Here is a 17512-nt window from a genome sequence, read left to right on the forward strand (position 1 = left end):
GCAGGAATTACAGAGACAGTCTCTTTTCTGTTTTGAAAAAGTTTTTTTCTTTTCTCTTACTGACACCATGTTTATCCTGTTCTTCTCACTATGTCCATCCAGACAATGGAGGAGGCGAAGGACAAGCCCAAGAGGAGGCCTCTGGTCAGGGCCGCGTCAGAGGAGACCTCCAGCGATCTGAGTTCCTTAAATTACTCTCCGTCCCCCGGGGACACGCTGCCCTGGAACCTGCCCAAACACCATCGCATGAAGCGCTCCAAGTCGGCCTCTGGAGATGTGCTGGATGCAGCAGAGAGGGCCGTCATCCGCATCGCAGGTACTTGCACAGAACAGATGAAAATGGAGGCAACATTGTCTGTTCAGGGGGATGTGTTGAAAGACAACTCTAGTTAAGATTAACCTAATTTTTTTCTTCATGTTCCTGCTGTAATCGGATTTTCTAACTGCTTTTTCACTCCTGCTAACACTGACTGAATTTACACTTCTGACCTGTACTGAAGTTAGCATAATACTTTACCTCCGAGACTCTTATAGGCAGTTGAAAGAGATATATTGCGTAACGGTATTATTATCATCTCATTATACTCATTTAGTTCCCATGGGAGGGGTTTAACCTACTCGTAGGGCTCTACAGCTCCTCCACCTCTGTTTGCCATCCTAGCACAGAGGCAGGGCTCAGAAGATGTGACTCACTGCCTCAGCACTTCCTGTGGTGTGTGTTGAGTCCATACTATCTCTTTGGACCACAAACGGCAACACCGACCTCGTTCTCCTCCACTCTCCCTGGTCGTCTCACCGGCTATTGATTTGATGGGGTGGGGTACTGCAGCAGTATTGTATGATTGCTTGTTATTGTCTCTGCACACACATTAGCAGCAGCCGGATTGAAGGACTCCTTCTTCTGCAGCTGGTTGATTTACTTCAGGAGTTTAACATTTTGACTTTAATATTCTTCTCATGACTTCCTGTCATAACCAATGTGCCTCTATACGTGAGTAGGATGAAATAGTAGATAAAGGCGACTGTATCAATGTTTTCTCATTGAACTCTTCCATAATTCATTAGCCTTGTGAGACGCATGTGCACAAGGCCGGAGCTGCAGCTTTATCTCAGAACAAATGGAGACCGTTTGAGAGGCTGGCAGTGTTGGCAGATACTAAATATGATGCCAGTGGAACTGTATCACGGTTTTTGATCAATAAACAGGGCTTTCTAACCAAAGCTCTGTTTAGTGATCAGACAACTTTAACTCGACAATTGCTCTGCTGACGTCAGTACAGAGTGATTGTGTTAAAAACAAAAAACACACAGTGCTGGTGAAAGAAAGTCCTGTGTTATAACTTGTAGCAACCACACGGGGCTGATGGGCCTAATTGAATGAATGTGCAAGTGAGTTATTAAGAGAGTTATTTACTGGACTCATGAGGTGCTTTATGTCTAGCCATGCAATCAAACACTAATTTCCTTTTTCAAATTGCTAGACGTTCATGCCCATGAAAATTGAAATCAGTTTGAAATACACACCAAGATGAAATGTGTTAAAGATTATCAGCCACTACAAAATAAAAAAAGTAGTATAATTTAATTCATATTTTTGATGATCTTACCGAGGATCAAAAACTACATTTTATCCATGGGGTAAAATTCCTAATGAGGTTAAAGGGATAGTTTGGCATTTTTGGAGAGGCAAGTAGGACTACTAGCACTTAAAACATATATATCTGTTAAAGCCAACCCTATGTTCAGAATATCTTTACTGTTTCACCTTGCCGTCAGGCAACTGAAGCCATTATTTATGCTCTCTTCAAAGCCACCAGAATCCTTTGGCAGTTACAGTCATTATAGTGTACACTAATACTGTTATAGATTTTTCTTTTAGGTGTTTAAAATATGTTTTGCTGCTGCCCCCGTCCACAGCAGTACATTGCTTTGCTATCCATGCTAGCATCACGGCTAACATCCAAATCGTGTTGGACTGTCAGTTGCTCTTTAAATTATTTGAAGGTGCAGGTTGTCTGCCTTACAGTGTTTGAAGCATCTGTACACGTTTGACTGTTGTGTTACGGTGATCGTATGAGCAGAGTGGTGTCCACAAAGACTTGCTGGATTTTGGTCTGTTGTTTTAAAGGTTGTGAGCCAATAATCTGTGATCCTGTTTCTCAGCGAGGGATGCACCATGACTCATGCTGTGTCATGCCCCACTCCCAGTGTGGGAGAGGAGGACAGTGTTATTGCAGTGCCAGTGAATCGTACTACATTTCATCCAGGAACATGGCTGAAGAATGTTTACCTTCACCACACAGAACAAGACAAGGCTGTAAGACAGGATGGGGATGGAACAGACACATACCTTTTGTCAGGAATCCTGTTTTGCCATTTCTGTAACTTTTAGATTGTTCTGCCTCCTGAAGTAGATATCTATACTTAATCTCTTAGAGCCGGTGTCCCGGAGCACTTAAAAAACAATGTTGTTTTCTAATATCTTGACAACATATTATAACTCCAACCACCGTTGTATGACAGTATCATCCCTTTGCCATTTATTATCTATTTGGCCTACAATCCATTTGTTTGACGATCCATTTCTTTTCACCGTGAGCACACAAACTGGAGGATGCTTGCCCTCTTACTTTATGAATGATCTTGTCACCACTCAATCTGACCTCCGTAACGCAAAAGAGAACGATCCGTCGGCGACGAAGGCGATTTAAAGCACCCGCAGCAATCTGTTTCTACCCGGCCGTCCTGCTCCCGCTTTTCAATTCATTCTCAATATACAGGAAAAGGCCAAACGTAAGTCTTAAAATGTCATGGTGTAGTTTCTTAACTGAGTCGATAAAACATCCAGGGTCTGCTCGTAGAGATCCAGATATATGATTAACTGCTTTCAACGTGGGGCTTTGTGCAGTTTTTTGTCCGAATATTAAATTGTGGATCTATTATTGACCACCATGGCTGCTTGCGTCAGAAGTGTGTAAGGGTATCTTTGAGACTCTAGTCGTTTTATTTCTTTTTACAATTATGTTTTTTACTAGCCATGTTTCTTTCCCGAGGCTCGTCCTGTCTCATTTCCAAATAATGAAGACTCCCGGTGTTAACTGATAAACACATATCCATTTTACAGTAAGGTGAAAAGTATCAGTTACGTGCTTCCCAGTACTGTGATCATAGTCATGCTCATGAACCAGGACAGAGGGCTCTGTGCAGTTTACATGCTGGACCCTAGAGGTCAGTATCCAAAGGTAAAGTGCAGTGGAGCGTCTGCAGTGTTACCATTTGATTCCACATTTTGGAATTGTGAATACCTTTTTTTTAGTCTTATAGAACTACAGATGTGCACAGTTATAACACGTTGAGCTGAGTCAGGACAGAGCCAATGTTCAGACTGCAGAAAAATTAAATTGTGTGGTTTTTGGCAATTTGTTTTACTTCACCAGCTCTCGTTTTGCAATGCAAGGCGGTAGACATGAATATTTTTAATTAAGCATCAGGTCAGAGTGGTCTTTGTACAATTTAAAGCATTAGTTCTCTGATAATCTCTTTCATATCCAAGCTGTCTCAGTCTTGTCCATAAAATATCCTTAATTGAATCTATATCAAATTGGGATCCTATGAATCGATTTCGGGAAATCAGTGGCAATACCCAGCCATAATTTCACCCTGTGATTAGTATTCAGGCTGCCGACCGGCAAGCAAGTAACCAGACAAGTTTTCCAAACACAAAACAGTGAACACACAAAAAGCAGTCAATGAATAGTGAGTGGGCAGCTGTATCCTTCCTTTGCTGTGTTACTGTTGTCATTGCTTTTAGCAGTGAACATGAATTGGTGGCAAAGCCGGGGCAGAGAGTCTATAGTCGGGAGGCCCGGTTGGCACCGCAATCAGTCCCTGCAGCCAAAGTCAGACAGGCAAACCGAGGCAAACGTGAGTCTCTCTCTCTCTGAGAGACACCACCCTCTGGCCAGTGACGAGAACGCAGTGGGATGTTTTTTTTTATATCCATACTGTAGCAGAGAGATACTCATACATTTGCCCATCAATTTGCAAAATCAGAACCAACTTGAAATAAATCACCAGAGCTTTCAAGTTGTCATCTGTGTTGTACTTTGGTGATATCTGTAGAGCTAAGATGAGAGTTGACGTAGTGGTGTGTTTTGCACAGTTTCCTTGATTTTCTGTGAGGTGACTCTCTTCTCTCTGACCTTTTCATGGTGGCAGTTAGTTGAACTGCCTTTTAATCCAAACAAGCCACTGTTTATACATGTTAATGTCTTTTTGTTGTGGCCAATATGATGTGATTGGAGTTACACTCTCATGGCTGCACATGGAGCTTTATGGTAGCATTTTCAGGCTTTGTAAATCAGATTGCCTGCTTTGTTGTATCAAATCAATTGCTTCTGTTTTATGTGAGTCAGTTTGAGAAGTCCAGTAACAGGTGTTTTTCCCATATATTTCTTATAAGTAAAAGATAATGATAAAAAATCCTGGGAGGTCGTGTGGAGAAATGTCCAAAATCCAATGAGTTATAATAAAAACTATTTAATAAAAGATTATGACAGAAGAGCATATACAGTCTCGATCGAGGACCTCTCACTTCCCGCAAATTCACAGACAATGGAACGATGCACAGATCCTCCAATAGTTACTGCTACCTTCGCGTTCGGAAAAAAGTCCTGTGCTTCTGCGAGCGGGTTAGTTCATACATTCTCCAGACACAAAGCATATACCTTCTCATTCGTTAATCCCTTCCCCCACACAACACCTGAATCCATTCTCCATGTGTCCGTTGGTCCTACGTTATCAGAGGAGGAGTCATTTCTTCATCCGATGCAACAAACAAAGTTCCGGTTTGGCGAAATCAGTCCGCGCAACCGAAGTTCCACTCCCGGTATCAATGTCTCACTCCGCCCCCTCCCAACCGAACGAGGGAACTACTTTTTCTTCTTAAAGACACATTCCTAACAAATGCAATAACAATTTGTTTTAAAACTCCATTCACTCCTGAACATTATACAGTAATAAAAACATACAGTGACCTTCATATGCATATAATTACACATCCTTCATAATATTCTTCATAATATCCCTTATTAATAATCATATCCCTCTTATGCATTGTAATGTACACATTGAATATTTCCTTTTCATACATGTGCAGTCAAATGTAGACAAACTAAACTATTACAACTCTACATAAGTAATGATTATATTGAACAAAATCAACATCATTTTAGCCATCTTTTTATATTTCCACAAAAATCAACAACAATGTTTTTGTCTGTAAAACTGTAAAGGATATCTTTATTGGAAAACAAATAAATATACATTGAGTTATGGTTTAGTGTTTGTTAGTTTCGGTCACAGGTTTATACAAGTATTACATTTACATGTGTTTAAATGTGGAAAATGCTAACTCATTAGAAATGAACAACAATATGTTGTCAGAACTTCACTGGTTGAGAAACACCACACTGAGTTGGGAGGCTCAAAGTTGCAACGCTGCACTTGATTATTCAAGTGACTCCCGAGTGTTGAAATATTTTTCACATGAAGAATTTATCGATGCAAATTTTGCAACTTGCAGTTTCATGCTGATGAAATCCTCCTAATTCTCTCTGAAAGCTGAGTAAACAAAAGCTCCCAGCTGTATGAGAAAGTGATAACACACACATGTGTGCTCAGGCTGCAAGGATGTTTGCAGAATTGTGTTGCTTTTAACAGTGAGAGTGTAGCTACGCTGCTATTCTGCTTCCTCTGACTATAATGGTGCATATGGTCAAACATTGTTAATAGAGCAACAACAGATTTTGGAGATGGTACCTAAGCTCCGTGGCTCATACAGACATTGCATGAGATGCTGTAACACTTGCTTCTGTTGGCATTTGTTAATGCATGAAGCATTTTGAAATGTAGTGCAGAGTGTCTGTTGTGAAAAGACATGTCCTACAGCTCCGGTTCTGAAAAGTGGAGTCAAAGCTGAAGAGCATGAAACTTGCATTCTCTCTAATGGCCATCAGGGGGCGAGTCCTCTGGTTGCAAAAATAAGTCATGTTGTATATAAGTCTGAGAAAATGACTCCTCTCTTGATTTATTCCCTCAGTAAACATTGTAAACATGAGTTTATGTCTCAATCTCTAGTTTCAAGTCTTCTTCAATCTCAGCATTATGTTCATTTAGTAAATTATGGTCCTTGCTTTAGGACGGGGCCACAAGGTGATTGACAGGGTGCTACCAGAGCTGTTTACGGCGTCTCTACGTCACTCCTTCGCAGTTCAAATATGGTCACAATCCAATCACTAGTTGTTGCAAAAAGCCAAGATGGCGACGACAAAAAATGCCAAACTCGAGACATGTCAGTCCACAAACCAACGGGTGACTTAACCACGACGACGTCCACTTCTTATATACAGTCTGTGGTCCTGGATAGATATGTTGATCGCAACGCAGGAATACAAAATAATTCATTAAAAGAAACAACAAAATGTAAATCCTATTTAGCTTGCCTATCAATAACAATGCCGTACCATCATCCAGGCAACAGAAGTTATGTTACTGTTGATAAGGAAATATACTGTGATTCACAGTAAATTTCCTGTGAACCTTTCCTTTTGGAGAGAAATTCTTCCAAGCACCACTTCCTTGTGGGAAGATCTCATTGTAGCTGGAGTTTTTCTTGGCATCCTGACCTGATATTGTCACTGCTCTATGTGAGAGGCTCTGTCATCTCTTTGAGTCTAATAGTAGATCTGTTTTCTTGGCACTGTGGACTCCTTAAAGTACAGGATCTAAAAGAACTGAACTCTGTTCATACAGTATTTTGCACTGTAAATGTCTGGAATCTGATTCATTTTGAGTTTCACACACTTAAGTCAGAGCTTGGCAGTTAAAGTTGATAGGTCAGATTTACAAGTTTACGTTTTGGCATATAAGCAGTACTGCATATAAGAAGCAAGTATTGTGAAGTCCTTATTATGTGTTGTGACATTTCAGTATACTTCAGAGTTGTTTGTCTTTGAGCAGTGTGATCCCAGTGTTTAGTCCTTAACCCAAGAGGTGTGGTCCTCTGGCATTAAAACGTAAAAATCTGCCGTCATTCAGTATTGGGAGTATGACGTGACTTTGAAGAGAACCATGTAAGTGTTCTAGGAGTTCTTTTTTAAAGCTGTGAATAGTTCAGGATCCACTCAGCGTGCCTTGCCCCAGTTTCTCCAGCAGCAGGAACTCAAATAACCCCACGCAGCTCCGTCATTTGTTTTTTCATCGAGGTAGCCGTGTGTGTGTGTGTGTGTGTGTGTGTGTGTGTGTGTGTGTGTGTGTGTGTGTGTGTGTGTGTGTGTGTGTGTGTGTGTGTGTGTGTGTGTGTGTGTGTGTGTGTGCGCGCTTGTGGGATTTGCTGGTCTGGCTCAACTGGTATCTCTCTCCGTGTGGTGTGCGGACGCCTCTGTGCCTTTAAGAGGAGGTTCTGATAAGTATATGTGTGTGTGGGTATTTCTCAAGCTGAGGAGGGGAGTGGTGGTGGTCTGGAATGAAACCTACAGCTTCAGAGGGAAAGCTGTGACTGTGTGTGGGTGAGAAAGAAGGTGGGGACAAACAGAGAGGTGGACAAACAGCCAGGAGGGCTTTTATCAGCACTGCAGGGAGACAGAGAGTCAAAGAGGGTGGAAAGTTTGAAGAGAGAGGAAGGTGCCCAACTCCCGACTCAGTATCATCCAGGCCATGTCCATGCCCATGTTTGACCCAGGTCAGCGGCTGTCAGAGGAGCAGGACTATGTGCAAGCCTATGAGAACGTCAGGGAAAAGTATAAAGGTAACGGCAACCCCCCCCCCACCCTCTTTTTGTGGTGTTCACTGTACATAACTCAAATGACAATATGTTAGAATTGGAGGTTTGGTGTGAGTGAGTGCATGCTCTAGTGAGTATAGCCGTTTTTTATATTGATTTGCACTGTTAGTTTAAGAAAGCTTTATGTGGGATGTAGAAACAGGATGTTTATTATTAGACATTTACATTAAATGTGGTCTGACACGTTTGCAAACATCTGCTAGACAAAGTTCAGCATCAACTGTTTGTTATTATTGTAGTTTCAGACTGGTGGACGTGATACAGTGTCACTTTATAACAATCGTTTCCTTTGTGGTGATTTCTGAGAGTTTAAAGGAAGTATGTCTCTGAGATGCAGGAGGCTGGGCTGTGGCCTTCAGGTTAAGCAGTCACGCACAATAAAACACAAGCTTGTGTCCTCCTCTCTGAGCTGGCAGCCTCCTTTGCATACTGGGGAATCACTGTGGACAGAGAGCAGAGAGGGGAGACATTTGGCCCTTGGTGGACTGGCACGGGTCCAACAGAGCTACGTGAGTGATAGGAGCTACCAGCCAGCGAGACGGCACATCAGAAGGACATTCACCTGATTATGTCTGGGTAAAAGCACTGCCACGACTTGATGGTGTTTATCAATTTAGAAAGCAGGCACAGGAAGCCGGATCAACCTCAAAATATTCCCTGCAGATCATTTGCTTACTTTATTCATTAGTCTGGATTTGACCAATGCAAAACTTGGGAGGGAATCATGATCTGTGCTGCAGGAAGCCGCTGGTTGAAGCAGTTTTTTTTTATACACTGTTCTGCTGGTTTACTTATGCACCAAACAGAGTAATGCAAAATGTGTCAAAGGAAAGTTTGAATAGATAAACTGTTGAAATGCCCCGACCAATGCTGTCATACAATGTCCAAGTCGTCCGATGCTCAAGCATCCTTCCTTCATGCCCATGTAGCACTCAAAATAAGAGCCTCATGTGATGTCCTATTAGTATTTACTTTGGACATTATTTCTTTCCAATCCAGACTCTGTTGCTTTTATAATTAAAGACAGCTGTTGTAGTTACAATTTTAAAGGACTTTTGCTGCCTGTATGTGTCACTCTCGAGCTCAATGTGCGATTAACGGCAGGTGAATTAGAGCAACATCTGGAGGTGATTTGGGCTTGGACCCCGGCTGACAGGAACAGCTGTGCTCTCTCATACAGTAGGACATAAGTGAAGTAGCAGCTCTCTTTTTGTGGAGCCATCAGTAGTTTGTGTAACTGTATCAAAGCAAGGCATTGTTGCCAAGAGGCAGATTAGATTTTCATCTGAATCTCTGGTTAAAAATAGGTGAGAAATAGAAGCAGAGATTATAACTGTGGGCTCCATTTCCACCCCACGTACAGCAGGCTATCAGTGAGGGAAAATGGTGCCAGTCTGTGTGTCTATCCTGGGAACGGCATCGTTCCATCCAGTCCCAACGGACTGTAGTCATTTTTCTTCCCATGCGGTTGCCTACTGTGCGTGGTCGCTGTGGGCAGCGTTCCTGCTGGGGAGCTCTGGCACCAGTCTGCTGCTCCACGCCCCGTCACAACCTCCAGTCCCTCTGCCAACATTGCACTTCCTGTTACTCTTTCTGATTGTTGGTTTTTGGCTTGACGCTGTTCGTTTTCGATAATTGTACAACCAGAGCGAATGGAAAGGTCTGTGGGTGTGAAGCGGGAGGTGGAGTGAAAGTTGTTTCATCAACTGGTCCTTGTGGTGTGAAGCTGATCTTGTTTTTGAGCTAAATGTGGGTTTGTTGTTTTGGGGTTTGTCATGAGATGACAGCCCCTTTCTCCCAAGCCTTTGCTTGAATCTGTATGTGTGTAGATGACTGTGTGTGAACTGAATAACCCGAGTATGAGCTACTTAATGCTGTTCATGTCGTATCAGATTGTTTTTGAAAGACATATTTCCAAATGTAGTTTCATTCATGAATTTAAAATCAGCTATAAATAATGATAATAATATATTACTAATTTATTGGAAGCAGGTCAGCAACTAGTCTAGAAGGCTCCAGAATTTTTTATTTTTTCACCCCCTTCCCAAAAGTCTTTTCAACCGCTGTAGATCATCAACAATTCTAGATGTTATCCTTTTGCTTTGTGATAGTGGTTATTTGCATAAGAGCAGACAATTATTAATGTGATTAGAAAATAAATATAACTGAATGTAACCTCCGTACGTGAGCTGTTAGCGATGCTGCCAACGTGACTCTTCAACGTGGATTTGTTCACAATGCAGCATTATCAGGACTCGGCGACTAGAAAGCATTAATGGTCGTCTCCTAGTCGCAGCTTTGTACTGAATATCACATGATAACGCTCTATACGGATCAGGGATAAACTGCCGTCCGATACACCATACTGGATGATTTAAATTTGTATGACCTTGCTCTGCTGATGGTGATGTATACGTTATTGCAACAGGTGAAATTCCCTTGGGAATGATAGTGCGGTTCTGTGTTATAATAGTAACTGAACAGATCTATTAGTGTAAAACAAGCAGCTCTGCTTTAAATACTCACAACGAATATATCCCAGGAGTTTACTCTGTCAGTCTTCAAGTTATTCTGGTTGGAGTTTTGACATTAAGCTCAGTGAGATGTTGCTTAGGAAGGCTGCAATAACTGGTCTTTCCCTCAACAAATGTTATTGGTATTACAGCATCAAAGTATTTTTAGTGCAATCAACGTCTTTGAAATACAAGTCATGTATTAACAATATTGGATATCTCCTTTTGGAACGAAGCTCCTACGATTATAGCGGTTTGGCTGCAGTGTTCTTCCTCCTCATGGAAGTACTTATACAATACGTAATACTTATACAATACGTAATACTGAGGAAGGAATATTTCAGGATAGAAGGATCTCAAACACAGAACTGTACGATTGACTCGCCTCAGGCTCAGGTGATCGCCTCAAGTTTGCATTTGTTCAAGTTAAGTTGCTGGTTTCGCTGCCAAATATCCAGGAATTATAACCAACTTTTTCCTTAAACCCTTTGTATTTAAGATTAATTAAGTTCTAAAATCATCATTGTAAGCTAAGAGAAAACTAGGTGCCGGGCTCAACATTACCGGTTGCCCACCTGCACAGGGAAAGTCAATTCTATCTTTGCTCAAGTTGAACGTCTCATTCAGTTATCCGATGGACAAGTGAAAAATAAATGTGATCTTTACGAGGGGCCGATGCTAAAAACGTGTGATCGGGAGATCACCATTATTGCTTTAGTTGCTGATCCCTGAAAATGCTACATTGTGAACAACAAAATGCTTAATGTCAAACGTGGCTAATACACTTTTACAATATACTGAAATAATAATAAATAAAATGAGACATCGCAGATATGAGAGCAATCATTTATGGCAGAAAGACACTGAAAAGCAGTGTGGACCAGCCAATCGCAGCGTAGAATCAAACATATCCACCCAGTGTCTAACAGCGATCAGACTTCCTGCAAAGATCATTTGTTTCAGTGAAAATCTTAAAGATTGCAACTTGGAATATAAAATAGTTCTCCCTTTTATTTTTCCCTTTGCTCATTTGAGCCTCCAGGTAAACTGTGACTGGTTTCACAAGACAATGACAATAGTCTTTGTTTTTGCTGATCTCATCCTGGTGTTTGCCTTGTAAAGTGGACTTTAGTGCGTGTGATTAAATCTAACCCGTAAGGTGGATTTTAAACGTATTCAGTGTCCCACTCACCCTTCTCAAACACTCTTTTATAGACCAACGCATTGGGAAACCTGCAGATGCAACAGACCCTGTTTTTACATTTGGACTCAGGAGAGAGAGAGAGGGAGAGAGAGAGAGAGAGAGAGAGAGAGAGAGAGAGAGAGAGAGAGAGAGAGAGAGAGAGAGAGAGAATACCAACAGGGTTCACTTCTAAAAGGGCTGTGATAAGTTTATCTTGTGAATCCATGTTGAGAGCTGGTGCGTCCACAGAGAAGCCTCCCTCCACATGTCACTTCCAGCACTTGCCTCAGATCAGTTTCATGCAACTTGATCTCAAAATCAAAAATAGCGCCAGTCCTCAAGTTATGCACGCATGTAGTGCACATAGAAAACGAATCATGTGCACCGATGCATAATCAAAGTACATGACCTATTCACAATGCTAAAAGTCCGTTTTTAGTTTGAAAACATCCAGGAGGCTGGAGGAAGTTTGGGAAGTTGGAGGAAATGTTGTGTGCTGTAACGAAATCAGACATGGAGGCTTTGTTATGTTATAATAGTAATGCATATATTAGAAAACTATATGACTAAAAATATAAATATATATGTAAATGTTCTCATTTGTGTGTTTCCATCCATTTTCAAGCAAATTTTCCACCAACTGGGTTAATTAAAGCACATAAACAACAGCGTAGTTTGGTCAGAAGTTGGCGCTATAGGCTACGCGTGGCTGCCAGGAAACGCTGTAGAAGAAGTAGAGGTTACGAACCGGAAACAAAACAAGTCGCTGTGGTCACCTGATCTACGAGAGAAAAATGGAGCGAGGTCTTCAGGGATTAGTTTCACTTTGGGCAAGTTTGAATTGTTCTTTCATGTCAGTTAATATTAGCCACGTATACAACATACAATATACTTATGTATCCATATCCAATTTAGATCAAATCTTAATGCAAATCACAGCTTTTCTTAAAATTTTTCTTAAAATATGCATACAAATATGTAAATAGAAACAGCGATTAATGTATATCATTTGTACATTTTTTTCCTTTTTTGCTGTATGTTTGTTTTGTTTCAGATGATCCTATCATTAAACAAATAGTCAAAAATGTAAGAAAATATGATTATTGGTTTCCTCGCTGAGATTATATAGAAACTCGGTGGCATTCACTCTCATGTCCGTACAGTAAATAGGAACGGTCACTGGAACCAGGAGACGGTTAGCTTCTGAAAGTTATCAAATCCACCTAGCAGCACACTTGAAGCTCTTTATTTAACACATTTAAGTAAACATTTAAAAAAACAAAGTTGGAATACAACAATTTGCCGGCAACTATGCATTCACAATGAAGAATCTGCTCTGTAAAAGTGACATTATTTCATCAACCACAAGCTTGTTACCTTCTAGACTTTAAAAACGTTTAATAGACAGTTACTGCAGTCACTTTCTGTATATTTAAGATGGTTTGTGTTTGTGTGTCTGTACCAGGCGGCAACCTCTTATTCTGATACAGTGAAGCTAATGCTGAAGTATCTTATAGTCTGGTTGTATAGAAGTCTATGAGAAAATGAGCCTACTCTGCTCCCTCCGCAGTCCAAGTACAGTCACTTCTGCTCACTGGCGATGGACAAAATGCTCTCTATTCTTTTATACAGCCTCTGTTCTGTACTTGTCCAGAGACCTCATTAATCTGAATGTATTTGTGCAGTTTGGTTCACTGTGTAAACTCTTGTTTCAACGGACTGTTTGTCTTCCACCCTAAAGGAGGCTCTCACTGTGAAATGACTCGTAATTTTCATTAAAAGGCCTTTGTCCCATGTCTACGGTTGGCTTCTTATGAGCTGTCAATCATCTGCTGATATAGTCTGATGAGTGTCAACACCCGCAACGAGAAACGGCAGTTAAACGGCGACCAGTCAGTCAAATGAGTCCGACTGTAGCTGTCGGACGTCTTTGTGGACATTTTTGAAGCAGGATTTTTAAGCTGTGTTATTTAATTTCATCCATCAATTCTGCAGTCTCTCTGCAGGCTGTGTGCGCGGTCGGTCCAGAGGAAAGTTTCAGTCATGGAATTTTGATTTAGTCTGCGTGCATGAAGCGACACGCGAGTGTTATTTTAGAGAGGGAGCTCGATCCCTGAGGGTTTATCTATGTCTTCTTCTGACTGTCAAAATTATTTTTACAGTGTGAAGAAACCCTTCAGATAATGACAAAGACAAACAGCATTGTTTTAGCTTGACCTCAATGCAATTTTGTATGTGTTTTTTTTAGCTATGTCTGGGTTGCCTGTTTATTTTATTTGAATGAAAACATGAACATTACTAAAATATCTGGGGCCTCCGTTTGTGATGACCTCCACTGACAGAGGACACACTCGTACATTATCTCCACATATGTTCGCAAATTCACGCAATCCCACAGTTCCGTGCCACCAGGCCGGCTTGCTGTGCCGTAGATTACCCAGAACCCAGCAGCGGAATCCTCTCACCTGTCTGCTACTTCACATGAGTTTGTAAGATGACCTGTTTGGTCTCTGTTTGTTCACATGTGCAGCTGAAACATATCGTTTGCTGAGCACATGATGTGAGAGCTCGTATATGTGGAGTGATTGGACGTGACTATCCGGCTACTGAAAACAGTGTATCTCCACAACAACAACCAACCAATGACAACTCAAACTATAACGGGAAGAAAATCCTCACATTGGAGCTAATGTGACCAGTAAATGTTTGTAACTTGTTGCTTGTTTCCTGACATGAATAATGAATGTGTCATCTTTTCTCAGTCAACTTAATTTATCAACCCTTGTTTTTGCTTTATTTCCTCCTGAAATGGCCTTTTACCTCTAGAAATTGTTGGAAACGGCTGAATATTCATCACAAGGATTATGCTAAAGAGCCACACTTATAAACCTTCATACGTAAAGTGCAACTTTGCACTGTGAAATTCCCCAAAATGGAAGCTAATGACCATGAAAATAATCTGAAAGGAAACAAAGGTCACAGTGAATACTGGATTCTGAATGGTAAGAGGTCCAATAGACATGTTTAACGTTATCGCCTTATAGTGACAAATGTATGAAGCGTTGACATCAGAGAAGATTAAATGCCCGTGACTGCTGTACGTTTTGATGCCACAGCATCTCCAGCAGCACCGTTCCTGAAGTAAGACCTGTATGCAAGCACAGGCTCCATTGGCCGTGCCACTTCATCTGGCAGTAATAGATGTGTCCACATTCTTTCACTGACTCAGAATCCCCTTTGATGATTCGTGACATCGGGATGTAATTAGTTTCTCTACTCTCTGGTTTCTTCTGTGGAGCAGTTTCAAGTCTGCAGAATGGTTGAACCATGAACCGCGTAAAGTGTCCCGAGCCCGGAGGGGACGGGGCAGAGCCGCGGTAATTGAGATGGGATTTATCTTGGAGTGGAGGATTAGTGTCTCCCAAACCCAGGGAGTCAATAACAGCTGACGTTGATTGCGTAACCAGAATGCTAAATATTCATTCTAGCATTTTATATTTTAAAACTGAATCAGAAAAGCTTTCAACCACATCGCATGGTCTTCATCACCCCCCCCTAGATATGGTTGAAACCATATTTCTTTTGATCAGTTCTCTACTTTTAATTATTTATAGAATAAAAGAGGTCTGTTTATGGAAATGTTAAGCTTATTAAGACAAACTACAATAATAGGTCAAATGTTTGTCATTTTTCAAGAGCATATACTTGGAAAATATGGAAATACAGCTTGAATGTGATAAATATGTCTTATTTTACATAAATTGCGAGCAGTCAAAGCTAGCTTCTTTGTAGACTCTTATCCATTGGCATTTGTCATACTTTATTAATTGATAATAAAAACACACGATCAGGTGTTTGTATGGACATGATTCTCTTCCTGCTTACTGCACATCTGCTTTAACTGTTGCTGCATCTGTTACTTTCAATGCCATAAGTAAAGAAAAAGAAGAATAATCAATGAGGTTTTCAACAATTCTCCTCAGGTACGGTATGAAGTCAGTGTTTACTTTCCCACAGTGTTTGGAGAAACTGATGCACCACAGAGTCCACTGTGCCTCTGATGAGGTATTTACAGCAGTGACACGATGAAAGGATGTCTTTCTAACCTGTCTGTGAGGACGGAGAGGTCTGGCTGGTCGCAGAGAGATTTCTGTTTCCAGGATACAGTCAAATACAAACTGACATTTTATCCCGCCTGAGTGCTCTGTGTGGTGGAGCTGTACAAGATTGTGAGTGGATACAAATAAACTAAAATAGCATTCCAAGTAATGATTTGTACTCTGCATCCCTGCATATAGAGTGGTGCAGGATTGAGGCCTAAAACCAGCCAATGAGTCAGCATTTTTGCACTTCTGGTTCACTTTTGGTTGGATGCCTAAAATAGGGCCCATGGTTAACACAAGCTTAAGAAATTTTCAGCTTTTGTAAATGTAAAATAAAATACAAAATACCTCAGTAGATAACCATCTCGTGAATTTGGTCTTAAAAAAGCCCAGTTCTAATAAGTAATTGAGGCTCCAAAACGTCGTCGTCGTCGTCATCATCATCATCATCATCATCATCATCATCATCATCATCATCATCATCATCGTCGTGTATACTCTGGCTCTTGTGCCCGTGCTGTAATTCCTTTACAGCCTCTACCTTTTTACTTCTGCAACTGCATTCACGCTTCAAAAATCATAAAACCAGTGTTCATTTGTGAAGATTATCTTGCTGACCAGAACGTGTTGGTATCAAACGTTTGTTTCCCACAGAGTTTATGCTCTGTAATAATCCAAAATCCTGTGGAAAAACCGTATTGGCCTTTTTTCCCAATTGGAACCAGTGAAATGCCAACCTTCTGGTGACAACAATACGTCAGCCCTGTTGCACTCAATGTCCTTTTTGTGTATTGATTAATTACTTCAATGCTGACATGCAAGAGGAAACCGCAATCTGTGTTTTACAAGGTGTCACCATAAGTCGACTGTCCATCCCTCGGCCTGACCCGTGTACAGTGTGGGGTCCTGGGCTGTGGAACAATGGTGCTAACGCCCTGGTTCTGGCATGCTGCAGTAAGCCAGACTAATGCAGGAATGTCAGTAGTGAGCTGGCTGGCATGGACTCTATTTTTCAGCAGGGTGCCTGAGTTTGAGAAGGCACTGCTGCCTTTTCCCCGAATCCACGCCCAGCTACTGCTAAACATGGGATCTGCCGCAGTGAACAACAATAACCACATTTACATTGATTGTGTCTCACCTTTCCATCTTACTCTCAAAACTGAGAAAGAATGAGCTTCTAGGTTTGAATCTTGTCATTGACTTAAGGAGATACAATTGTAATCAAAATGCTTATATTTAGAGTATCGCCTCGCCATTTACAAACACTGCAACATGTTTTTACTTCAATCAGAGGAATAAAAGGCTGAAATACAATCATCATGTTACCATACACAAAACACCGCGCAGATATATTTCCTGGCCCTTCTTGTTGCGTGGTCATTTGCGTCTATTAAGGGTCACAGTTCTCCGGAGCAGCAGCCACACAGAATGGATTCGTTGTTCTTTGGTAATGAATTGTTTCTTCCCGCTGGCCCTAGAACAGCCTCCAGTGGAGCTACTTCAGTGCTACACAAAAGACGAAAAGACGGCCTGAATGTGTCTCTTTCACGGTTGTAGAGCTGAAGGATCGCGGGCCTCAGAATCCATTTTTCATCTTGGCACATTCTGTGAATTCCTCCGTGTTGGTGTCTCCCTGTAAAGAGCTCTTTCTTTCTTTCTTCTGTGTGAAAGTGTCTCAAAGAACACAACACACACACACACACACACACACACACACACACACACACACACACACACACACACACCATGCTACTCTGTAGTTGCTCTCTGAGTAGCAGGAAATTGACAGCGATGGTGTCTTTCACTTAGAGAAAGGAATACAGAGGCGTCAACAAACCTGTGACAAGATGGCTGCAAAGTCCCCATAGCT

The 17512-nt window shown here is 41.3% G+C and overlaps 1 protein-coding gene across 1 annotated transcript in view; it reads left to right on the forward strand.

Annotated features, from left to right (window-relative positions):
- Positions 1 to 17512, forward strand: part of pleca (plectin a) — a gene marked incomplete at its 5' end in the record, with an annotated part of 99810 nt that overhangs the window by 10068 nt on the left and 72230 nt on the right. The window contains one exon of the mRNA XM_079231571.1: positions 103 to 316. Within this exon, the coding sequence (XP_079087697.1) occupies positions 103 to 316 (214 nt within the window). The remainder of the gene's footprint in view (positions 1 to 102; positions 317 to 17512) is intronic.

This window comes from Taurulus bubalis, assembly GCF_910589615.1.
Source record: "Taurulus bubalis genome assembly, chromosome: 16".
Classification (NCBI taxonomy): Eukaryota; Metazoa; Chordata; class Actinopteri; order Perciformes; family Cottidae; genus Taurulus; species Taurulus bubalis.